Here is a 25,654-nt window from a genome sequence, read left to right as displayed (position 1 = left end):
CTGAAATACATTTTTCCATCATTTATAAAATTTCCAACCATGTGACACCATGTAACTGCCTTCAGTAGTTTGCGTATGGCCACTAATAGCCTAGTGCACTGTCCTGCTATCTTATTTGCCACTTTTTTGCAGGTTAGGATGATCTCCCCACTCTTTCATGAACTTCATACACTGTAGGTCACACACTGCAGAATTAATGTGTGACTTATCTAATTGAATTGCAGCGGGGGGTGCTTGATGAAAGTATCCCATGAAATGCACATACTGCTAATCTGTGAGAACAAGGGCACGGAAATCGGCACTGATTGAATGTCCCCCTTTCATTTTTTTTTTTTTTATATATACGCTATGGACCAAAGAATTATTTTAAAGACCAGTCATGCAACCCGCTCTGGTTAAAATGTCATAATATACCCCATGTTATTACATCTAGTACTAACTCAATCACTAGAATTAGGCTTGTTTTGTTAAATGCTTTGTGATTCTAGAGAATAAAAGTAACATAAATAAGACCATTTACCTCTCATGTTGCATTGGAAAATAAGATGTAAATCAATTCTACTTTGCCCAATTACCGTATTGATTGTCTGGAAACCCATTTAAGAAAATTAAATGCTTGCACTGGGCAGGAGGCAGGGCAGACACAGAGATGTATTGCTTGATAGAAGATGCTATTTAATTAGGAACCAATAGGGGGATAGCTGCTTAATAATTTGACATTTCAGGTCTTGGAGCATTTGCCAAATCTTTATTTAAGGTTACATTTATCTGGATCACTGCTGTATGACATCATATGGTCGAGGTTAACAAGATGATCTTAAAGCAAGCTAGACAGAGTTCTGTCAGAGGTTTTGTTTTTGTTACCCCCTTGTGCCTTCTGCTAAGATGCTTGTACTGTAATCAGGGTTTCATGAAAGCTTTGTGTAGGTACTGCGGGAGGAATGGAAAAGCTAATTAGCAGCAAATAAAAACAAAACCTGCCACACTTCATTGCTAAAAATAAATTTTAGTGTTTTCAGAAGCACTCACAGGGGATCACATTGTGGATGGGAATATTACGGAGAGGAAACCAGTGCATGTAAAGAGGCATAGCGTCTTCAGATGACTGTGCTTATTGGCTTGTGGACTTCGTCCTGCAACTCTTACTTAATTGCTTTTTCTTTGAGGTTTGCTGAGATTCTCAATCATTGTTTTGTTTTTTTTAAAGATGATTTTATATAATATATTTTTTTTATTTAATAAAGAAATATACCCATGGAAGCAAATTCTTTAATGGGCAACAATTAGAACCGTGTCCTAATGATGGTGCTGCACACCTAAACATTGACCAATAAGTTGCATTTGAGGCTGTAGGTAAACATCTTTGTCTCCTCACTCACTACTAATGACATGAGAGACATAAGGCATAAGCTATACTCAAAGTATTACACAAAACATTTAGGTGGACAACATTTGGAAAGCTGTTTGCTGGAGGTTTTATCCCTACTAGCTTGTATAAATTCATGGCTTTGGTTTTCAGTTTGGAATTGGTGGTTTTTCCTGATTGTATATATATCAAATTAATCAGCACAGTCTCCTGGTGCGTCCTAGCCGCATTGCATTGTGACTTATACCACTTTTATACCAGAGTCCTGGGTATGACCCGGGATTTGGAACACTTTTCTACCCCGGGACAGACCCCTTTTACACCGCGGCACTGACTCAGGCACACTGGAGCCGGGTCTGCAGTGACCTGTGGCAGGTAAGCAGCGCTCTGACCCTCCCCCTCCCTCTTACATCACTCTCTGCGGCGGTCCCGGGTAGGGAGCGCTAGTCGGGCCGGCCCTGATTGCAGTGGACGCTTGGAGATGATATAATCTCCAAGCGCCACTGAAGCCGGCCAATTGGGCAGCATACGGCACGATCCGGGTCATCATCACCCGGATCACATCGTTTACAGTGCAGGGTGACACGGGAATGACCCGTGGCCAACCCTGCAAGCTACCAGAGTTGGATCCCCGGGTCCCTGGATCCATTTACACTAACAAAAATCCTGGGTTGATGCGCGTTCACCCGGGATTTTTAAGTCGGTGTAAAAGGGGTATTAGACACATTTTCTGCAAAAAAAAGACGCCCGACACTAGCAGAGTTGCATGGAACGTGGTGGCTCACTCACGCCAGGCATATCGCGCTGCATGACTTCTTGAGGCTAGATGAGCAAGGACACACCTGTAATTGCTATATAAATGTGCACATAAATCAATCTCTTTGGAAGCAATACTTACGGTCATATCCATTTGTTACACCATTTATTTATTTGTGTTTGTACTAAAACTTAGCACTTGGAGGTTTGCCATCCCCATGTCCTCTTGGAGCATTACTATTAGTCCTCTGATTATAGGACTCGGGCATATTACCGACTGCTTAGATCAGGTAGCGCCCAGAGTGTCCACACCTCCTTTTTTCCAATTATTCAGTCCTGTCTGATTATTTTCAGGCATTGGCCTCAATTTTCATGTCCATACATTGGATTTATAGTATCTCAATGTATCATAACAAAACAAGAGGATTGTTTGTCACTTGCCATATGAGCATTCTTTTACATGATCACCATCTTTAAATAGTTTTTTAAACAATTCCTCACTGGTAACAGTTGCAGAAACATAAATGGATATGTAATAGGAAGTCAATGTATTAAATCACATCAGTTAATATGTTTTATTATCTCCTATGTGCTGCTCCCAAAGTATAGTATCATAAATCATCTATATCTTTACACCTAGACTACCTTTTAATGTATAGTATATAATTACATAATGAAGCTACTGGCGTTAGGCAGGAAATGTCAGAAAACGGGATGTGACAGTGTAGGTGTCCTAAAGACATTTGAATAACAAATAGTGAGCATTATATTTTAATAGAAATTGTTGAATCACAAAATATAAATTTGTAGCAAAAGCAGCAGTTTTTAGCTTAGTCTTCAGAGATGTATTAAAGCAGCCAACATAGAAGGTTGTTTCCCCCTATATAATAACATAAGTCACCCATAGTTTTATTATTCTACCGTACTTAACTTAAACTTATCCAACTAAAATAAAGACACTGACAGCGATATAGATTTGCAAAAAAGAGGTCGCAGCCAAATTTATTGAAATCAGATTAGGAATTGAATTGTAATGATCGAGCATGGTGGCGAAAAAAGCAGTGCTAACTCGGCTACAGCCCATTTAAGAGTATATTACTAAGAAGGAGGTGGAGAATACACCACCCAATGTGAGCTGTCTTGAGTAGTACCATCCCCCCTTAATCTAGCACAGTGCTGATCCCTCCATAAGATGGAGACCTGATCCTCCCCTAAGGCAGTAACCGACTCGCCTCTCTCAAAGGGGGGATGCTAGCCAAGTTCAGCTGCACTAGATTGAGCCGCCGAGGAGCACTGCTTTCCGCCAAAACAGGGTCCATAGACAACGAGCCGCCACCAGCTAACAGGACCATTAACTGCCACTAATGCCCGACAAAAAAGCCGAAACAAACAAACAAAGTCAAACCTTCTCCTGCCAAATGCACTCCATCCTCTCTGTAGAAGTCAACCTCTTCGAAACGTATACGGGGGTGCTTAATGACACGCCCTCCCAGACCTGCTACATGACGAGACACTGCGGCATTCAATTTCCTCCTCGCCCTTTCCAAAGCCGCGCCACCTTGCTCCCCTCGCCAGAACCTACGAGGAATAACCTCCGACCACACCAAATGCACCTGCGGCCAACGCTCAGCTATTGTTTGAAAATCCTTTTTCATGGCCAGGATAATCTCAACACCCTTACACGTGCCCAAATCATTGCCGCCTAGATGGAAGATCAAGCAATCCGGGGCACCCCACGAGCAAGGGGGTGCCTGCAAGCCCAAAACACATATGAATGGCCTACGATCCACACCCTATCGAACACCCTACCACAACCTGTAAGGGGAAATTATTTAAAGGAGCGTTAGTGTTTAATTCGAATTTCAAGTAACCAAACAACAAGGGCGGGGAAAAACTGAGTTATTTGAGTGACCCAGATGGAGGTGAACAACACCAAAACCTCAATTGAGGGCAAAAGGTGAAAAGAACTCCAACCCCCCCTAGGGGCGGGTAGCTTAAGGCACTGGGTTTCCCAAAAAACAAACTCGCCAGAAGCGCTGTCTAATTAGGCAGCATGTCGCCTCTCACATAACCTTTATAAGCGGAAGACCTCCAACGACCCAACCGTTTGATTGCGTCGCTGGAAGAGCCCGCTGCTGCCACACAAGTAGCCGCGCCAATCCTAAACGAATGTGTGCCATAATGCTCAACAGGTAAATCAAGCGCTACCAAACACCGCTTAAAAATTGCAGAAAATTGAAAACGTGTCAGTGGTGAAAGATCCTCGTGAACTAGCCATTGCAAACCGCCTTGCGGACGCTGTAGATTGTAACGCTTGGCTACGCTTACTGGACATATGCTCGGGTCTGGATGCGCAGGGATCGACACCCAATGCCCCCTACCCAATTGGTCGGTCTTTGATCTTTGAATTTTGAGCAAGATCAAATCCGACTTAACCATCACGTTATTCAAAAGAATCCCAGAGCTCGTTGCCCTCTTGCTAGCAGCAGCCAGCTCGCCTACCCGCAATGCTCCGAAAAATGCCAAAACAAGAGCTAATTGAAACAAAAAGGCTTCATTTTGGCCTAGGGCTACTCCTGCTACCGCCACCATGAGATTCCTCAACAAACCGGTGTCGACCGGCCTCCGAGAGTCACCTGGTCCCGCCTGCTCCCTAGCCCAACCTTTTAACGCCTTGGCCAGAAGGAACGACTTGGTTGGGTCTACCAAGCCACGCAAGCGCGAAAAATACGAGATACCAGCTAAGGCACCGGACATTGCGGCCTTAGACCGGCCCCGCTCGTGCCACATCCAAACGAACTGCAACATAGTATCCTCAATAGTCTTACCCCGATCTACTTCAGCTAAGAAAGCAAGCCACGAATCCCACGCAGCCGTATAGGACTTTAAGGTGCTCGGTGCCAAAGCTCTCAACGCGAGTCCATCGATGCCGGCCCGATGATCTGCCAGACATGAGCGGGACAAGGTAAGCCATGGACGCAGGCTGCGGGCACCAATGACCTAAACCTAGGCCATTGAAAACGAGACAAAGCATCCGCTATCTCGTTTTCAACGCCAGGGACGTGCCTAGCCCTGAAATCAATGTTCCCCTTTAGACACAAAAGTATCAGATGCCTAAGTAAACTGAGAGCCTGAGGACAGACTGACCTCTGATTGTTTATGGCCTGAACTACTCCCAAGTTATCGCACCAGAAACTTATGCTACGATTGCTGAGCTGCGCAGCCCAAATCTCTACTGCCACCACAATTGGGAAAAGCTCCAAAAGGAGCATATTAGTTGTAAAACCGGCGTCATGCCAGCTTTTCGGCCATGGTTCTGCGCACCATTGCCCCTCGAAAAAGGCCCCAAAACCGCGAGCACCGGACGCATCCGTATAAAGCTGGAGTTCAGAGTTGGCCACCAATCCGGGTAACCAAATCCTCACACCGTTGAAATCCTGCAAAAAAGCGCACCACAAACGCACGTCCTCCTTAAGCTCCTTAGTCAAACGAATTAAATGGTGCGCTTTTTTAACACCCGCCGTGGCCCTCTCCAACCTACGGCAGAAGACCCTACCCATAGGGATCACCCGGCAAGAGAAATTAAGTAGGCCGAGTAACGACTGCAACTGCCTCAATGAAATTTTCTTTGCAGAGAGGCAGAGGTCTAAATACTCGCGCATCCTATCGACTTTATCTCGGGGCAAACGACAGAAACCCATCACAGTATCAACCTCGATACCCAAATAGGATAAAACTGTGGTGGGCCCTTCTGTCTTTTTCACCGCAATGGGCACGCCCATAACGCGAAAAAGAGCCATAACGCGAAAAAAGACAATAGCAGCTCGCTGCAGACCTTGCTATCCGCTGGACCCACTAATAAAAAATCATCTAAATAATGGGCTCACCATCTTTCCCGAACCCGCACGAATGCACCATTGCAAGAATGAGCTAAAACATTCGAAAAAGGTACAGGAAATGGAACAACCCATTGGCAAACATTTATCAACGAAATATGAACCCTCGAACTTAAAACCCATGAACCTAAAAGAGTCGGGGTGCAATGGAAGTAACCTAAAAGCCAACTCTGTCTATTTTTGCCAATAGCGCTCCCCTACCAAACCCCTGTACTATCCGGAGGGCGTCCTCAAAAGATTGGTAAGCAACGCTGCAGTCCTTCGGATCCAGTGCATCGTTAACTGACCCTCCATCCGGGTAGGACAGGTGCTGAATCAACCGAAATTTACTTACCTCCTTCTTGGGGACAACGCCCAAAGGAGATATGCACAAATCCACTAAAGGAGGAGACGAGAAAGGGCCGGCCATGCGGCCCAATTCCACCTCCGCCAACACTTTGGCCCTTACAATATCAGGATAATCCCTAGCCGATTTAAGGTTCCTTTTTGCTAACACCGCAACTGACCTAACTATTGGCAAACAAAAACCCTCCCGAAAACCCTGCAACAAAAAGGCCGCTTCCACCCTAAGTGGATAGCGGCCCAACCACCGTTCAAGCACATCTAATTGCACTGGTGAAACAGCCCTACTTAGCATTCCGCTCGCCCTGACCAGCTGCTTGGCCGCCTGCGCGCTTGCACGCTTTAACTGTGTGATTACCTCCACACGACAGACAGGCATGCTTAAAACGGCAGCTGGCTCCTCTGCTACACTGCCCGTTATTAAAGGCAAAACACTTTCCCTTTCCTGCCGTGTTGAAACCTGGACGGGCAACAAAGGGCTGTTTACGGCCCACTGGTGCCTCCGTGGTGGGTTTGTTTTGCTGAGTGACCTCAAGCCAAACCTCCACGTCCTTATAGCCGAAACTCAGAATTTTCTGACCATCCTGCTTCTTACGGAAAGCCTCGTCATATTGCCGCCAGACATTATGCCTAGCGGACAACTGCATGCTGTGAACGAGGTGTAAGTACTTCAGGATGTTCAGAAACTCGGCCGGCCTAGTCTCAGTGTAGCAAGCCGCAAAAAATATACATCCCACTAAGCCAATTCGCGTAGCTGCGCCGCGCCTCCTCTGCTGCTGCCCCCCCAGGCTTAGCTGTATCCAAAGCTTTTTTGGCGTCATGCGTAATAGCAAACATGTCTACGTATTTGCCTTTCCTAATACGCTCCCTCACTTTCGACCGAACGCCTCTTAAAATGGCAGTGTTAGAGCAGTGCACCACATCGCCTGTAGCATCCTGAACGGAGCTGCCAGCAGAACTACGCGCTCTATTCGGGCTTTTACGCTTCCCTTTCAATTGCTGAACGAAATAGCGCATTAGCTTACACGGTTTATCTACGGAACTGGAAGAGTCGGATGAATCCTCCGAGTGTGACAATTCAATGTTGCTGTGGTGCAATGTTATCTCACCTGCTCCGGAAGTCGACGGGGTAGCTGGCACCACGGTGGAAACCGCCTCCTGACTTGCGTTGCGCGGTAGGCCCATCACGTTCGGGGTTGACGACGGCTGGGCATCCTCTGTAGACGCAGCCTCACTGGCAAGAACGGCCGAAGTAGATGGACCCTGTGAACTGGGAACAACCGTGTTAGACCCAATCTCGTGCACAACAGTGGTTGCTGCAGGGGCTTGGGGTGGGACCACTGCGGACGGGGAAGCCCTTGCTTGCGCGTAGCTCACGCATGGGGAAGTGGGTGGCCTAATCGGAGGAGGGGCCGCCAGCAGAGGGGGCTGCTGGATTGGATCCTGCCTAACAAAATAGCCCGGCGCCTGGTGTGCAACCGGATGCTGAAGGCGGAACCACGAAGGAGCGGAATAAAATTGTTGGCCCGCATAGGGCGGCACCGCCTGATGCACAAATTGACCCGCCGCCTGAGACAGCCGCGGGTCGAAGCACTGCTGCGGGAACGCTGGAGGGACAGTTGGGAGCACCTGCTGCGCTAAGCCCTGGGCAAAATAAGGGGACCACTGCGCCCCCAATGCAGGGCTGTGCAAAGGCAGATTATGCTGCGCAGGGCCATAAACCGCAACGCTGGGCACCTGCGGCAATGGCGCCGCGACAGGTAGCACATACTGCGGCATAATGGGGGTGCTGCGAGCGGAGACACTGCCATGTCCATCCGCAGCAGCACTACGCCTCATAGGGGAAGCCTGCAACCCAGCCGGGCTGGAGAAAAGCGAAATGTCAGAGGGGGTTTGCGCTCTGCTAGGGGCGTTGCGCCCCGCCCTCCTTGCCCCTAAAGCAGTGGAGGTACTGGAATAAGGACTGCGCAAACGCTGGGGTTCTGCAGGCGCCTGGTTATTAATGAATGTGGGGCCAGGTACTGGGGTCAGCGATCCCGCCCTCCCCGAGTCCCTATAGGCGCCGCTGTAAGCAAAGTGGGGCCAACGACGGGAGCCGCGGCTACCACGGCAACGCTCCCGCCGCCAGCCCCTGTTGATTGGGAGGCATGAGGGGAAGGGCCCCCACCGCGGGCCAGCCAGACTTGGAGGCCCGACGGTGAGGGCGTGAGGACACCAGGGCCCGCGCTGTGTGCCGAGTCCTGGCAGCCGGCGGCCATTAACGCAGGGCTCTGCAGGCCCTGCGCACCTAAAATGGCCGCCGCTGCAAGCTGAGCGGGGCCAACGACGGGAGCCGCAGTTACCGTGGCAACACCCCTGGTCAGCCAGCCCCTGGTGATTGGGACGCACTTGGGGAAGGGCCCCCATTCGGGGGCCAGCCACACTTGTAGGCCCGACGGTGAGGGCGAGAGAACGCCGGGTCCCGCACTGTAAGCGGGCGCCGCCGGCGCCTGTGATGACACATGCGCGGGCCGCGCGTGTAGGGGGAAGCGGCGGCCACTGCAAGCGGCCTGGCTGCCTCGGCCAGCTGCTGGGGGGGGGGGGGGCATTGCGGCGCCGGTGCGGCATAGCAGATGGGGAACAGCAGGGAGTGGTATCAAATAAATGAAAAGGGGGGAACAAACGGAGGGAAGTGAGGGAGGGAGGGTACACAGGTGGTATGAAATTAATAGAGGAGAGACAATACGGTTAGGAAGAAAATATGATGTAGAAATGTAGTAAAACAAACAGTGACAAGAAGAATTGATAAGCCTTATGACACTGAGTACTTATCCAGAGAAGATCACAACTGGAAAAGAGGAAGCTGACTCCTCCCAGCACCCTAATATTACTAAACAGAGCCCGTCCAAACAGGTCCCTGATAGGCTGTCACTACTGATTGAACCACTAACCTAACGAGACTGCAACCCCCAAACCAGTTCTAACCAGTATTAGCACAATAAAAAACAGGGTGCTTATGTCCTCTCATGCTTATTCTAGCATTCGCGTGCTTTAAGTATCTTTTTTAAGCATGCATCTGATAGATTTGATTTTTCTTAGCTGTCCTCATACAAATCATTATCTCTTTTCAAAGTCACATTGGAGGGAAAACAAAGATTATGGGGCCCATTTATCAAAGTTAATTTGAGGTAAATTTTACCTCAAATATTAAGTATCCCCCGATGTATGAAAGAGGGACCGCAGCAGGTATCTCTGATACCTGCTGCGATCCCTCCATTGCCGCCCGCAGCCGCCTCCCCATAGGTTTCTATGGGGGATGCGATGCTGCCAAATGTATCAATATTGGGAATGCGAAGCATTCCCGATATTGGCCCCAGCAGCTAAGATAGCGTTAGCCGCTGTAGTCTATGGGGACTTACGACATTTCAGCCGGCAGAGGGATCTTCCAGATCCCTCCGCCGGCAATGGGCGCCGCTCATGTGCAGTCCACGGCAGTGCGCATGCACAGCAGTCCCGCATGCACTCCAGCTACATCGCAGGGACGAGCTCCTTTCGGAGCCCGTCTCCCTGCATGTGCCGGTACATACATTCAGCCGGTATGATCGCATTTTGCAATGCGATCATAGGCAGTACTGGATGCCCTGATCGCATTGCAAAATGCGATCATTAATAAATGGGAGAGCATGTCTCACATAGGACTCAGCATGTCATGTGATAGCAGAGAGGAAGGGGTGGAGGGAGCAGGGCAGGATTATCCACAGGTAAACCCTAGCAGCTGCCTTGGGCCCTGTGGACTATAGGGAGCCCACCAGCCTCCCAAATGACAAAAGTTTTTTCGTATTAAGATAAAGGCCTTCAATGTGCCTGGATTGTAGGGGTGGGGCGCGGGTGCTCGCTTATGGTGAGATGTACTAAGCATCACATCCGCGACCTGTCTAGTGATATCAGTGTGACCTGTATAGTGATCAGTGTGTGTATCAGGTGTGTGATATCAGTGTGATCTGTGTATAGAATCAGACGTGTGCTATCAGTCTGACCTGTATAGTGATCGGTGTGTATCAGATGTGTGATATCAGTGTGACCTGTATAGTGATTGGTGTGTGATATCAGTGTGAACTGTTTAGTGATTGGTGTGTATCAGATGTGTGATATCAGTGTGACCTGTATAGTGATTGGTGTGTGTATCAGATGTGTGATATCAGTGTGACCTGTATAGTGATTGGTGTGTGTATCAGGTGTGTGATATCAGTGTGATCTGTGTATAGATTCAGACGTGTGCTATCAGTCTGACCTGTATAGTGATCGGTGTGTATCAGATGTGTGATATCAGTGTGACCTGTATAGTGATTGGTGTGTGATATCAGTGTGACCTGTATAGTGATTGGTGTGTGATATCAGTGTGACCTGTATAGTGATCGGTGTCTGTATCAGATGTGGGATATCAGTGTGACCTGTATAGTGATCGGTGTGTGTATCAGGTGTGTGATATCAGTGTGACCTGTATAGTGATTGGTGTGTGTATCAGATGTGTGATATCGGTGTGTCTTGTGTACAGTGATCAGTGTGTATGAGGTGTGTGATATTACCAGGGCTGGTTCTCCCATTATGCGGGCCGTGTGCAGACTGTGTCTCTGTGATACAGCTGGACCGCGTGTGTAGCGCTGACCGGACGGCATTTTCCAGCTCCCGCAGTGGATAATGGGAGAGACTTAATGACGTCATGACATCTCTCCCATGATGCAAAGCAGCCCGGGAGGACGGACGTAGGAGCTGATAGTGGCGGCAGGACAAGGAGCAGGAGCGGGGTTTCAGGTAAGTGTTTTTTATTTTATTACGTGTGTCTCTACTGCGGGGGGGGGGACTACTACTGGGGGCACTACAAAGGGGGGCTACTACTGGGGGCAATACAAGGGGGGATTACTACTGGGGGCACTACAGGGGGGGTCTGCTACTGGGGGGGCTACTACTGGGGGGGACTACTACTGGGGGCACTGCATAGTTGGGGGACTACTACTAGGTTCACTACAAGGGGGGGACCACTACTGGGGGCACTATAGAAAAGGCAATACTGGGGGTACTGCATAGTGGGGGAAACTACAGCTGGGGCCACTGTTTAAAGGGCACTGCATAAAGGGTACCACTATTGGGGGCACTGCATGGGGGGGACTACTACTGGGGGCACTATATAAGGGGCTTCCTACTGGGGGCACAAGGGGCTCTGCACAGGGGGACCACTACTGGGGGCACTATATAAGGGGCACTGCATAGGGGGGTACCACTACTGGGGGCACTACATAGGGGGACTACTACTGGGGGCACTATATAAGGGGCTTACTACTGGGCACAAGGGGCACTGCACAGGAGGGACCACTACCGGGGGCACTGTAAAAGGGGCACTGCATAGGGGTGCGCCAAAAAATATACTCGCTTACCAAAAAATTTGGGCTAGGGTCGGCCCTGGATATTAGTGTGACCTGTGTATAGGACTCAATGTGTACATTCCTCCCAACATTTGAAAGGTTCAAAATGGAGATGTGGCATTGCAGCACTCCCCCTCCTCATACTAGGGGTGTACCCGACACACCCCAAGCTACTGAACTGCCAACAGCCTCTCGCTGCAGTGTTTGGTTGCCATGCTCAAAGGATGCTGTCGCCAAGGAGATGGATGGTGGGACAGTGCCCAAAAAGCATGACTGTCCCACCATAATTGGGATAATTGGGATGTTTGGGAGTTATGTTTGTATGAGGTGTGTGATATCAGGGTGACCTGTGTATAGTGACTGATCAGTATGTATAAGGCTTGTGATATCCGTGTGACCTGTGTACAATGATCAGTGTGCTATCAGTATGACCTGTATGTATCAGACGTCTGATGTCAGTGTGACCTGTGTATAATGATCAGTATGCTATCCGTATGACCTGTATGTATCAGGCGTCTGATGTCAGTGTGACCTGTGTATAATGATCAGTGTGCTGTCAGTATGACCTGTATGTATCAGGTGTCTGATGTCAGTGTGACCTGTGTATAATGATCAGTATGCTATCCGTATGACCTGTATGTATCAGACGTCTGATGTCAGTGTGACCAGTGTATAATGATCAGTGTGCTATCAGTATGACCTGTATGTATCAGGTATCTAATGTCAGTGTGACCTGTGTATAATGATCAGTATGCTATCTGTATGACCTGTATGTATCAGGCGTCTGATGTCAGTGTGACCTGTGTATAATGATCAGTGTGCTATCAGTATGACCTGTATCAGACGTCTGATGTCAGTGTGACCTGTGTATAATGATCAGTGTGCTGTCAGTATGACCTGTATGTATCAGGCGTCTGATGTCAGTGTGACCTGTGTATAATGATCAGTATGCTATCAGTATGACCTGTATGTATCAGGTGTCTGATGTCAGTGTGACCTGTGTATAATGATCAGTGTGCTATCAGTATGACCTGTATCAGACGTCTGATGTCAGTGTGACCTGTGTATAATGATCAGTGTGCTATCAGTATGACCTGTATGTATCAGGCGTCTGATGTCAGTGTGACCTGTGTATAATGATCAGTATGCTATCAGTATGACCTGTATGTATCAGGTGTCTGATGTCAGTGTGACCTGTGTATAATGATCAGTATGCTATCAGTATGACCTGTATGTATCAGACGTCTGATGTCAGTGTGACCTAATGATCAGTGTGCTATCAGTATGACCTGTATCAGACGTCTGATGTCAGTGTGACCTGTGTATAATGATCAGTATGCTATCAGTATGACCTGTATGTATCAGGTGTCTGATGTCAGTGTGACCTGTGTATAATGATCAGTGTGCTATCAGTATGACCTGTATGTATCAGGTGTCTGATGTCAGTGTGACCTAATGATCAGTGTGCTATCAGTATGACCTGTATGTATCAGGCGTCTGATGTCAGTGTGACCTGTGTATAATGATCAGTGTGCTATCAGTATGACCTGTATCAGACGTCTGTTGTCAGTGTGACCTGTGTATAATGATCAGTGTGCTATCAGTATGACCTGTATCAGACGTCTGATGTCAGTGTGACCTGGGTATAATGATCAGTGTGCTATCAGTATGACCTGTATGTATCAGGTATCTAATGTCAGTGTGACCTGTGTATAATGATCAGTATGCTATCTGTATGACCTGTATGTATCAGGCGTCTGATGTCAGTGTGACCTGTGTATAATGATCAGTGTGCTATCAGTATGACCTGTATCAGACGTCTGATGTCAGTGTGACCTGTGTATAATGATCAGTGTGCTGTCAGTATGACCTGTATGTATCAGGCGTCTGATGTCAGTGTGACCTGTGTATAATGATCAGTATGCTATCAGTATGACCTGTATGTATCAGGTGTCTGATGTCAGTGTGACCTGTGTATAATGATCAGTAGATCAGTATGCTATCAGTATGACCTGTATGTATCAGACGTCTGATGTCAGTGTGACCTAATGATCAGTGTGCTATCAGTATGACCTGTATGTATCAGGTGTCTGATGTCAGTGTGACCTGTGTATAATGATCAGTAGATCAGTATGCTATCAGTATGACCTGTATGTATCAGACGTCTGATGTCAGTGTGACCTAATGATCAGTGTGCTATCAGTATGACCTGTATCAGACGTCTGATGTCAGTGTGACCTGTGTATAATGATCAGTATGCTATCAGTATGACCTGTATGTATCAGGTGTCTGATGTCAGTGTGAACTGTGTATAATGATCAGTAGATCAGTATGCTATCAGTATGACCTGTATGTATCAGGTGTCTGATGTCAGTGTGACCTAATGATCAGTGTGCTATCAGTATGACCTGTATCAGATGTCTGATGTCAGTGTGACCTGTGTATAATGATCAGTATGCTATCTGTATGACCTGTATGTATCAGGCGTCTGATGTCAGTGTGATTTTTGTATAATGAAATTATTAGTGTATATAGAGTAAGTGAATAGAGTTATCATTGAATGAAAGAAAAGGAGCCCCAAACCAGCATCTTACCTAGTGCCCCATGAAGTCTTAATCCGGCTCTAGGAGGGAGGAGGGGAAGGGGTCTTCAAAGTCTCACTACGTCAGGTGATTTGTTGCAATAATAGACATGTGACTGTATAATTTTATGAATCATTAACAGCAGCCTGAAAAACACAACAAGGATAGATTTTGTCCACATGCGTTGTACAGCAGCCTGACAGTGAAAAAATATTTAATTTGAGTGCTGTTTTAATAAAGTCACCCACCAGTTGTAGTTTTCACATTGGGTAGATATGTTATAAAGCTTAGCAACAAGTCCACACAAAACTAAAAGTTTTGGTTTGGTTGAGATTCAAGAAGCTCAGTGAAAAAAAACTAAAATCTAGTTCCAGTGGGTGCATTGTTTGTCATATCCCCTGAGGTGTGCAGTGGCCGTAATGATCAGTATTGCGCTGTAATGATCAGTATTGTTCTCCTCTGCTGATTTAAACAGACCAAGCGGGCATAGTGGATCTGTTTTGTCTTTGTGGTAACTGGACAGCGGTGTAGGATCATGAATCTATTTACACTTCTTGAACACCACCCAAAGCCTTTTTCAATACTCCTTTTTAAATAGACGATATGTGGCTCTCAGCATAAGGATGGCAGTGCTGGGACTTGCTGTTCCACAACATCTGGAGAGTCACGTTACCTGAGCCTCCTTTTAAATTGCCCATAGTTTTGTTGCTGGCGTCCTATATCTTTTTTAAACTGGTTATAAATACACTTTCCACCCGTGTTTAATTCTTTTCATGCAGATTCTCCTTCTCTCCATCATATAACCACTAGAGATGAGCGGGTTTGGATTTCAAGGATCCGTGCCCACCCGAATTTAGCAGATCCGAGTCTGATCCAAGCCGGCTTGGATGTTCCCGCCTTACTCGGATCTCTCAAATCGAGGCAAAACCATATAGATGAAATCTCGCGGTTCGCGAGCTTTTGTCTCTATGATCAATGTATATAAGGGACCACGCGACGGACGCCATTTCACTTCGGCTGTGGAGGTTGATCAGGGAGCGTGGGTAGTGTAGGGCTGGGAGAGGTGCTGGTGCTGTCTGCTGTGTCCTAGGCTGGTGACTGCTGATCCATTCTGGGCTGGTGCTGTCACTGTTCTGTCTGCTGTGTCCATCTGGGCTGTTGCTGATCCATCTGGGCTGTCTGTGCTGTCTTCTGTGTCCTGGGCTGGTGCTGCTGATCCATTCTGGGCTGGTGCTTTGCTGTCTGCTGTGCCTTTCTGGGCTGGTGCAGGACTGCAGATACATCTGGGCTGGTGCTATGTCCATCTGGGCCCAAGTTCTGGACTCAAAAAAAAAAAGGCTTAACCGCACCGCACAAGATCCAGCCAGCAACGCAAGTTGCAATCTAGTGCTCCAGTCGTGATCAATCTGTGCTCTGGGCCCAAGTTCTGGAGCTGAAAAAAAAAAAAAATCTATTGTTTTTTTTTCTAATAATTGTCTGTGCGTGTTAGGCTTAGCCGCACAAGATCTAGCAAGTCGGCAACGCAACCTAGTGATTCCAGTCATCCCCAATCTGTGCTCTGGGCCCAAGTTCTGGACCGGAAAAAAAAAAAATTGTGTATTTTGTATATTTTTATTCTGTGTGCGCATGACTGCACGTCTGTGAATTTTGTAAATGCACCTTGGCTACACTATTGGTGCTTGTGACACTGCTTCAAGACCGCAGAAAATATGGAGGGCTGTCACATGACAGGAGACCAAGGCCAAGAACCACATGTTGTAGCTGCCACCAGCAGTCATCATGATAATGCAAGGCTGTCAACTTCCTTGTCCTCTATGAAGGCCCATGCCTTCAATCCTCAAGGGTATCCCAACCATCATCTTTGCAAAGTCCTCAACTCTATTAATAATAATTATATCAATCAGTTTTGAGCCAGCAAGCTGGGTGCAACCTTTTGGCCCTTTAACTAGATGAAAAAAATCAATATTGTGAGCTCTGAGGTAACCAAAATTGACTGGAAACGAGTGGAAATAAATGTTATTGAGGTTATTAATACTGTAGGAACAAAAAAAGGCATTTGATTTTAGCTGTTTTTTTTTTTATTTTTTAAGTAAAAAATCCAGATCCAAAACCAAAACAGGAAAACAACACCAAGGAAAAAAATCCAAAACCAGATTCAGATCCAAAACCAAAACACAAGGGTCGGTCGGCGCACATCTCTAATAACCACTGTGGCATTACTTGACTTTCCTGTAGTGTGCAGCCTGTCTGTCAGTTTGCCCTTATATTCTCCCATGATGATTTATTGTAACCTTTTTCATTTTGTGGCCTCCCCATCTTTCAACTCCTGTTACTACAATATATAGTTCAATCTTCCTTTGTACTCTCTGCTGACATCTCCAGTATGTTTGACTAGTTGAACATTACTCCATATGTAACAGCATTGATCTTGTATTAGACATATACTCTCCTCAAATAGAATGGAATTACTCTGCATTATTTACAGACCTGCAGTCATTGTAATGATTTTTTGAATCCACCCATTTAATATTAATTAAGTACAATTTACTCAATGCTCTTACAGCAGCTACATGTCTGCTCAAATTCCTATACTTGGTTTTTGACCTTCTGGTGTTCTATAAATAATGTCCCAGCTCCAACTGTTTGTTTTTAATCTGTGCTGACATTGTGATATATGTTGCTTTGTACATTCTTTTTGAAGTTTGTTTGCATTTTGTACTATAGATATAATGTCAAATTACTCACTCACCTACTGTACATCTCCAGCCTGATTAGCACACACATTCCCTTCAGCCTGCCAGTGACCGATGCCTGACCTCTCCAATCACTTTTTCCACCCCTGCCTTCAGGATTTCTCCTGTGCTTCTTCCACCTCCTGGAATGCCCTCTCTCACTCAAGTAGACTTTCATCGAACCTTTAAATGTGCATTTAAGGCGACCACTCCTCTTCCTAGCTCTAATCCTCTCCATTCCCAATGCTGCTCCCCTCTCCCAACTGCCGTTTAAAATGTATGATCCCGCAAGTAGGGTTCTCTCTCTCTCTTCCTCAACCCCCCCCCCCCCCCCCCAAAGTCCAATACTCCTTTAAGTATTGGTTGCTCCGATTAAAGAGTTGACAATAGAATGTACTTTACATCAGGAGGATATAATATGTGGGGCAAGTCCACCAGATATGATAGAGTGCCCATATGGACACAGATTTGCCAACTTGGAGGTCGAGAACACCTTGGATTGTTTATCAGGCATATAATACCACTTATACAAAGGAATGAGTAACAGCGCTACCCCTTTTGAACTCTTCTATATTCTGCTAGGTTAAGACTAATGCCTATTTCCCGTGTCTTGATACTGTAATGGGCTATACAAAGTGGAATTGACAATGCGGCATATTCAAAATAATTCTGGTTATTTATTGGCTAAAATAATGTGTGGAATAATGCATATATACAATAATCACAATCATCTGCAATGCAAAGAAACTGCTTTGTGGTTTGAATGCTTAATGGGTGGCGATTGTGTACACTGACTGTGAACACTTGATAGGAATTTGGGGGATGATGAAGTCCTTGGGATGGATGTGTATAGGGCTAGCGGCGTCCCGCTTTGTCACCCATATAAGTTCAGATGTGATTGTCCAAATGATGTGCTCCAATAGATGGTGGCCCGGGCTTTCTTCTTTGCAGAAGAGAGGAGAACCACCTGGGTGGCAGTGCAGGATCTCCGGACCTGGTTCATGCAGGGTACAGTGAAGTGAGCGATACGTCTAATTAAAGACTGTAACCTGCACTTCAACTGAGTACCTGTCACTCGCCTGTCTGGGGAGGGGAATCGTCGGACGCGATCACTCCTGACCTGATCCGGCTTCCCCCTCCTGTGACAGAGACTTACCTGTTTAACTGTCCTCCCGTGTGGCCGGATCCCTCCTCCTTCTGCTCGGGTGTCCTGTCTTCCGTTCGGCGATGGCGGAGGCGGGCGCCCGTCTGTGTCGTCCTGGTCCGTCCTTCCTTCTCCGCTTCTGTTACTTCCTGGTCACATGTAATTTGCCGATCACGTGACTTGGCCGTGAATGGATGGGAGTAGCAGTATTTTTTGCACGTATAGTTCTGCTTGGGCATGCAGGAGATTTGTGATGGTTGATTTGTCTGATATGTCTCCAATGCGTTTCAACCATTAAGGTCTTCCTCTGGGAGTAGTGAAAGGTGATTGATAACGAGGTGGTTAAATGTCCTTATGTTGCCCGCCTTCAAATCTGATTGGTCCTTATTAACACATGCGGATTTGTGGGCTGTTCAGTCACTCAAAGGATGTCTGCCTGTTGTCTATCTCAGATCGTGGGTTTCTATTTAACCCTATGTACAGTGTATTCCATATCTAATCCTGCTAGTCGAAATACATTCTATAGGTGTCTGTGTGAACCTACATACATTTCGTTCCATAAAAAATGTCACTATTTGATAAATAGTCCACAATAAATGCATCATTCACATTATGTACAATAGGTTACCAAACCCCTTTATTCCAAACATGGTAAGTATACAATGAATCTTGTGGGATACTTGTCCCACCTGTACGTGTTCATACTGTAATGGACTTTACATTAACCGACTAAGCTTGCTACAACTAGTGCTAACTACGTGGATTGCACTTTGGCTGGCTGGTGTTGTATACATTGGAAATCTGACTGTTCACTTTGACTCATGGTGTAGCATGCATCACTATTCTTTTGCATTACATAAAAAGGCTGATCTACTTGTCACCCACAAATGATGGATCTCACCTCATTGTCTATATTTAGACCTTTGGGTGTAAGCGTATCCATGGTGATTATGGCCCTCAGTTCTTCCGTATTAATGTGCTTATTGTAGTCCCCTCCCCTCCAGTTTGGTGTCACTGATCGTATTGCTGCAAATTGTAGTCCCCTAGGGTCGGAACCATGGAATGTTTTAAAATGGACGGAGATTGGATGCTCTTCACAACCCGAAATAATGTTGCGTACGTGTTCTGCTAACCTCTTTTTGAGGGGGCGGATGGTGCGACCTATGTATTGCCTGCTGCAAGGACATGTTAGTATGTAAATGACCCCTTTGCTGTTACAGGTCATATTGTCCCTGATCCTCCATATAAATTGATTGGATGTGGATGTGATTATGTGTACCGGTTTTGTGTTCTTTTTGTTCGTTTTCTTACAGGCTACACATGTTCCGCAAAAGTAGAATCCTCCTTTATTGCTGTCCCTTGTATTGTTCCATGATTTGGTTATTGTTGTTTGTCTAGTTGTTCTGGGGGCTATGTGGTTTTTGACTAGTTTAGTTTTGATGTCCGGTGCTTTTCGGAACACTATCTTGGGGACATTAGGGAGTGCTTCTGCTAGTGTATCATCTTGCATTAATATTGGCCAATGTTTTTTTATGATCTGTTTTACCCGGGAGGCTTGGCTGCTGTAGTCAGTTACAAAGTAGATTTCTTTATTTTCAAGATTGTCCCCTGTCTTTGTTTTGTTCTTATATTGCAGCAAGGATTCCCTATCCACCTTTCTAAATCTGTCATAGGCTTGCTCGACTCTAGTGCCCTCATATTTCTTCCCTTGTAATTGCAATCTCAATTTGTTCCCTTGTTCTAGGTAGTCACTCTCTCTAGAACAGTTCCTTTTGATTCTTTGAAACTGGCTTATGGGAATACTATTTAGCCAGTCTGGATAATGACCGCTGTTTGCAAAAATGAAACTGTTGACATCAACAGGTTTACTGTGAGTGTTGGTGTGTATCTGGTTATCTGTGATAAAGACATTAAGAGCTAGAAATGTCACATTTGTTTTACTATACTGACTAGTAAATTGTAAGTTGTGTTTATTGTTGTTAATGTAATCAATAAAATTTTGTACAGATGTCTCGTCTCCCTGCCATATAAAGAAGACATCATCTATGAACCTGGTCCATAGGACGAGGTTTGCGTCAAGCTCGCTGTTTTTTATATAATACCACTTATAATACAGTTTATATGCTGTCCCTTTCATAACAAATCGAGCTGGCGTCGGATCCCTCTCCCACAAACTCTTGCACTGACCCTGGGAGTCAGTGGGAATATCTGTAGGTAGATCACAATAATGAGACCTTTGCCTGTAGGTGTTTTGCGACACATTATTTCAAATAATGTTAAGTCCCTTAGGGTATCGGAAGAAGAAAGGATATGTAAGAAAATGCCACATCTGGAAAAACTCGAAAAGTAGAGGTCGAAGATGAGAGAAGTTTTGATTAATGTCTAACAAAGCCCAGTAATTAATATTATTATTAGTATGTTATGGTCATAAACTACCCTTATTCCAGACTGCAGTGTGTTAACTAGAGTGGAAATCCTTGGGGTGGGGCGGGGGGGATATTTGATTATTTCAGAGGAAGGTACTGTAATGGGAGAGCCGTGGATAATTTAAAATGAGATGTTTAAGATCAGGGATAGACTTCTGTGAAGATGGTCTATGATTTGGGGTAATCCCCATAAAGAAGCAAGGCAATTCCAGTTTATATATCTAGTTTCAACTTCAACCAAAACAATAGTGTTGGGTGTGGACTGGGGTTTGTACAACTTTAGTCAAGTGTGAAGCTAGATTATCTAACCCAGTATCAGGACTGTCTCTGCACCACCTATTCTGGGTTTCTTAAGGGTATACAGATGTGTCCTCCGTCGTTGTTGCTGCAGTCTCATTAAATAGCCCTTCTAGTCGCGCCTAGTCCCGTGCCAGTTTACTAATGCTGTGATTCTTTTTCATGCATCATTTTCACCACATACAGTATGCAACTTATTCGCATGTGATCTGAATAATACGCACAAGTAGACTTTGCTGATTAAAATGATATGCAGCTTGTGTATGATCCCTGTGCGACTGCAGCTGTATGCGAAATGTTACGTTACACTGTCAGCGGCTGTTTTCCACACCACTTTCCATTGTGACCGCTTTAAAGACTCTGCCACACACAGAACATACACAGGCCACATATCATTTTAATCAGCAAAATCAGTGCGAATAAAATGCATTTGCAGTGAAAAAGAGTCTCACGGGATCCGGCAGCTCTCATCCAGTATATCCTGTGCAACGTACAGGCACATACAGAAATACATCCAAATTGAGAGCCAGCTTAACCTGGGAGTCACCCCTGGGCGCTCTAATTAGCACTACAAGAACTAGCATGCTGGTTCACGAGATCACGCAAACCCTTTGCAGAGTGGTTGACAGGAAGTGAGCGTTTGGGGGTGGTGACAGGGGGGGTGGTCAGCGAAACGCAGGCGTGTCAGTGCATTTGAACGCCGTTACAAGGGCGTGCATAAATTAGCCACTGTGATGGCATATGCAGCTTGAGCTCTCACTGCGTACAGGAAGTTTAGCCATTTCTGAATAAGGTCTGAAATTGTGCGTGAGGCTCCGATGTTACTCGATGTTACCGATGGTTGGCAGACTTGCAAAGTATTACGGATGTGAGTAGGGGGAAGTGTGCGTCCTTATGTTGTGTTGCAACGGCATGTTAGCATATTTTTTCAGTGAGATTGCATGCGTAATCGCAGTTACGATGCGTAATGAATCAGACCAATAATCTCGACGGCGGGGATTCCGGCGCTCAGAATGCTGGCGCCAGAATCCCAACACTTGTCAGAATCCTGGTGCCGGGAATCTCGACTGCCGGAATCCTGAAGGTAAGTAGCAGGGTTAGTGGGATGGTTAGCAATATGGTTAGGGGAGGAGGGTTAGGGTGTGTGGAGGGGGTGGTTAGGTTCAGGCACTAATGGGGGAGGTTGTGGTTAGGCACCGGGTAGGGAGGGTTAGGGGAGAGGGGGAGGGTTAGCCATACGGTTAGGGTTAGGCACTAGGGGGGGGAGGTTTAGGGTGCAGGGAGGGGGTGGTTAGGTTCAGGCACTAGAGGGGGAGGTTGTGATTAGGCACCAGGGATGGAGGGTTAGGGGAGAGGGGGAGGGTTAGGATACCTAACCCTTTATGACCGCTGGGATCCCAAGCGTCGGCATCCCATATCAATCCAATGTTGATATGTTCTGTTGCTGGCTGCAATAACTAGCTCATTTCCCAGGTAGTATACTCCTGTAATTATCTGTGTTTCTTATCCTAGGCCCAGATCGAGGAATTCCGCCAGCTGAAAGATACTTTGAAGAAAATGCCAAGTTTCAAAGACCCGAGAGCTGACTCGCAAAACCAGCAATATCTGGCATCCAATAGAAAGGTAATTGGTGACTAAGTAATCTCCAGATACTGTCCACTGTCATCAAACACTAGTGCTGAGACATTGCATAACAGACCACACATGATTCTCCAACCATAGTGATGTATAGAATATATGCAGCAGACCTACATTGAAGCTAGATGATCGAAGAATAGTATAAATGACAGCACAAACTAGTTTCATTATGTCTATTCTGGGTAGCAACAACAACATGCAGAGCGATCCTATAATTGCTGTCACATGACTGGTTGCTGATTCCTGCCTGTGTGTCTCGTGTTAATGAAGAAATTTGACTGTCACCTTTTGCTCCCAAAAGTGTCTTTGTCCTTCTTAAGCTGGGTACACACTGGAGCGATGTCGGGCCGATTTGCCGTTTCGCCTACATCACTCAGTGTCTACGCTCAATATACGTGAACCAGCGGTCGCATGCCACGTCGTCAGGTTTGATGTGCTGCACATCAAACCTAACGACATCGCTAGCGATATGGGGCACCTCATTTATTCTGTACGTCCAGCCGGACGACCTGTGATATGTTGGTCCTATTTGACATCACCTTCTTGCCATCCATTCTTCAGATCCTAATGACTACTGTTCTAGTATATACAAGAGCAATGCTACAATGATACAATATATCGTTCGGTCGTTTGCAAGATTGCATTGTGTGTACGCTCAATTTCACTAGTAGTGGACTCAAGGGAAATTAATGTAGCCCACCCTTAGACTTTCTATCCTGGTGGAATTATGGGATCACGCAATAGTTAGTGCCTCCACCCAAGCCTCAATTCTCCTGAGGAATAACTAAGGCTTGCTTGGGGAAACCTTAATTAACACTTTGCTACCATTAGTAATCTATTAAGCATGCACTTATATTCAAATTAAATACAATACACAATCACTAGAATAACCAACACATGTTACACAAAAGGTTTTCTTTTATTGTTCTGGAACTCTTTCAAAAGATCTGAGTAAAGGATTCCCACAAAGGTAGGTTTAGTAGTAAACGTAACAATATAACTTTGCTTTCTGACAACAGTATAATCAGCAAGTTTTATTTGTTGTAAACTTCAGTGTTTAATCCACAAACTACTTACTAGATTAACAACTTATTTCCTTAATAACCAAGAAGGTATATATCTGGATATCTTCCATATCACAACTGTCTTATGGATGATATAGAATGAAGGGAAAAGTTTCAGAAGTTCCTTCCTATTTATAATATTTGTTATTCCAGGCGTTTGTGGGCTGATGTGCAGCAATGTGCAGTCAGTTTAGCCTTCTATTATCTAACTGTCTGCATTGAGGCATATACTGTATTGTATGAGCAACTTCAGTGCTGTCTTCCCTTGGATTCCCATGTTTCTATTTTCCCAGATTAGTCCCCCTTTGTATTCTACACAAAATTTCCTTCTGAGTGTGACAGCTGGATTTGTCCTTCATATGTATTCCATAGGCAGCTCCCCACCTCTTCTGTCAGATAACATATTGTGAAAGTGTGTTATGATGATATATATACCCAGATAAAGGCAAAAGTCTGTTATAGTAGTTTAAATTCAGATCAGTATTAACCATTTGACGCAGTTTACTCAAACTCTTTTTGCATTTTTTTTTGTGTGTGTGTGTGTGTGTGTGTGTGTCATGGTGTGGCTACCTGTATCAGTTGTACACAGCTGTAGGCTATACCTAATACATTTTAATAGATGTTGACAAAACTATAGATATATAGTAATATTTACAAGGAAACAAATACACATTTCTTACCACCTGCAGTTTTTGTTTCTTCTGCTGAAACTACATATCTTGCAATAATCAGGTAACTAGCCCATTTCAAAGATGTACTTGGTGTTTGTTTATTTTATTTTTTGTTTGCTTGTTTGTTTAGATTATGCTTTTATAGTTTTGATACTTCTACTGTAGTACTGTTGGCCTATCCCGAAGCTGTAACTCCTAATCTATCTGTACTAGAGACCTATGGTTCATTAGAACAGATACACAGTGACATCTGCGCAGTCTGGATTTGAAGTCCTGTATTTGTTTGCTGCTTCTGCTGTCTGACTTCTGTTTTCCTTCTTAGGATAATAAAGGACATGACACACAGGTGCCTCAGAGCGTACTGGGAAGAGAGAGGCTGGCGGAAAGCGTCCCTGGAGTTTCAGCCCAACATGCAAAGAGGTTTTCACAAGCTCAACCTGCATCACCTGAAAAGTCTCCTGTTCACGTAGCTGCCCCCAGGCTAGGGACACAGAATGACAGCCATGTAGCAAGATTCACCAGGACAGTTAATAGTCTCCAAGACCCCATAGAGGTAAAGCAGAGCATGGCCTGTAGCAAAATCTTTTTCTTTGCTTATTGTACCTACTGTAGCCTGCAGTTCTTTTACAGGGAACTGACTGATCTCAACATTTGAATAGAAATAAGGAAAACACAGAAGTCTATATTTTACCACCTACCATTAGTGTATTATAATGCATATGATTGGAATTATATTACAAGTCCAGAAGTTTTGGATCTCATAGCTTCCCCTTCCTTATATTGTGCTAAGCGATCTGAGCCGGCCCTAGCCAAATTAATGCCCTAGGCAAGATTTTGGGTGGTTCGTGGATCCTGAGTGTGGCCTCATTGAAGGGGCATGGTCTCACAGTGCTGTGGCCCCTTCTTCCATTGTGCTGTGCTCCCGGCACCCCTCTCCCAGCACAGATCACAGAAAAGACCCATCACCCAGCACAGATCACAGCACCCCTCACCCAGCACAGATCACAGCACCCATCAACCCTCTCCCAGCACATTATCCTTAACCCCTTTCCCAGCACAGCACCCCTCTCCCAGCACAGCTCCCAGCACTCATCACCCAGCACAGCACACCACCCATCACTCCTCTCTGAGCACAGCCCAGCACAGATCACAGCACCCATCACCCAACACAGCATACCACCCATCACTCCTCTCTCAGCACAGCACAGATCACAGCACCCATCACCCCTCTCCCAGCACAGCATCCATTACTTCGGCCCTCACCCAGCACAGCATGGTGTCTGCACCCTCCACCTGACCCAGCACCCCTATTCCAGCACAGCACCCCCCCCCCCTCACCCA

General features: G+C 45.9%; 2 protein-coding genes and 1 long non-coding RNA gene across 3 annotated transcripts in view; 1 reads left to right on the top strand and 2 right to left on the bottom strand.

Moving 5' to 3' along the window:
* LOC148474401 (uncharacterized) overlaps window positions 1-25,654 on the top strand; it is a 237,928-nt gene that overhangs the window by 136,304 nt on the left and 75,970 nt on the right. The window contains exons 7-8 of the mRNA XM_088458633.1: window positions 22,453-22,563; window positions 24,636-24,866. Of these exons, the coding sequence (XP_088314759.1) occupies window positions 22,453-22,563; window positions 24,636-24,866 (342 nt within the window). The remainder of the gene's footprint in view (window positions 1-22,452; window positions 22,564-24,635; window positions 24,867-25,654) is intronic.
* LOC148474402 (uncharacterized) lies at window positions 791-14,397 on the bottom strand. The gene is made up of 3 exons (XR_015872883.1): window positions 14,354-14,397; window positions 7,470-7,630; window positions 791-930 (listed from the first exon to the last, which is right to left on the bottom strand). It is a non-coding gene; the product is annotated as an uncharacterized LOC148474402 (long non-coding RNA).
* Window positions 4,163-7,007, bottom strand: LOC148474403 (uncharacterized). The gene is made up of 2 exons (XM_088458659.1): window positions 6,903-7,007; window positions 4,163-5,122 (listed from the first exon to the last, which is right to left on the bottom strand). Exons 1-2 carry the CDS (start codon window positions 7,005-7,007, stop codon window positions 4,163-4,165), a joined length of 1,065 nt encoding a protein of 354 aa, XP_088314785.1.

This window comes from Taudactylus pleione, unplaced genomic scaffold (genome assembly GCF_031769625.1).
Source record: "Taudactylus pleione unplaced genomic scaffold, aTauple2 ptg000845l, whole genome shotgun sequence".
In the NCBI taxonomy this organism is placed as follows: Eukaryota; Metazoa; Chordata; class Amphibia; order Anura; family Myobatrachidae; genus Taudactylus; species Taudactylus pleione.
The sequence above is the reverse complement of the archived record's forward strand: the minus strand, read 5'-3'. Positions and strand labels throughout refer to the sequence as shown.

Excerpts from the sequence above, each read along its gene's own strand:
- LOC148474403 (XM_088458659.1), bottom strand. The coding sequence starts at position 7,007 with ATGCAGTTGTCCGCTAGGCATAATGTCTGGCGGCAATATGACGAGGCT. Across the intron at positions 5,123-6,902 it reads TCGGCTATAAGGACGTGGAG|GTCATTGGTGCCCGCAGCCT; the intron begins GTTTGGCTTGAG and ends GCCTAGGTTTAG.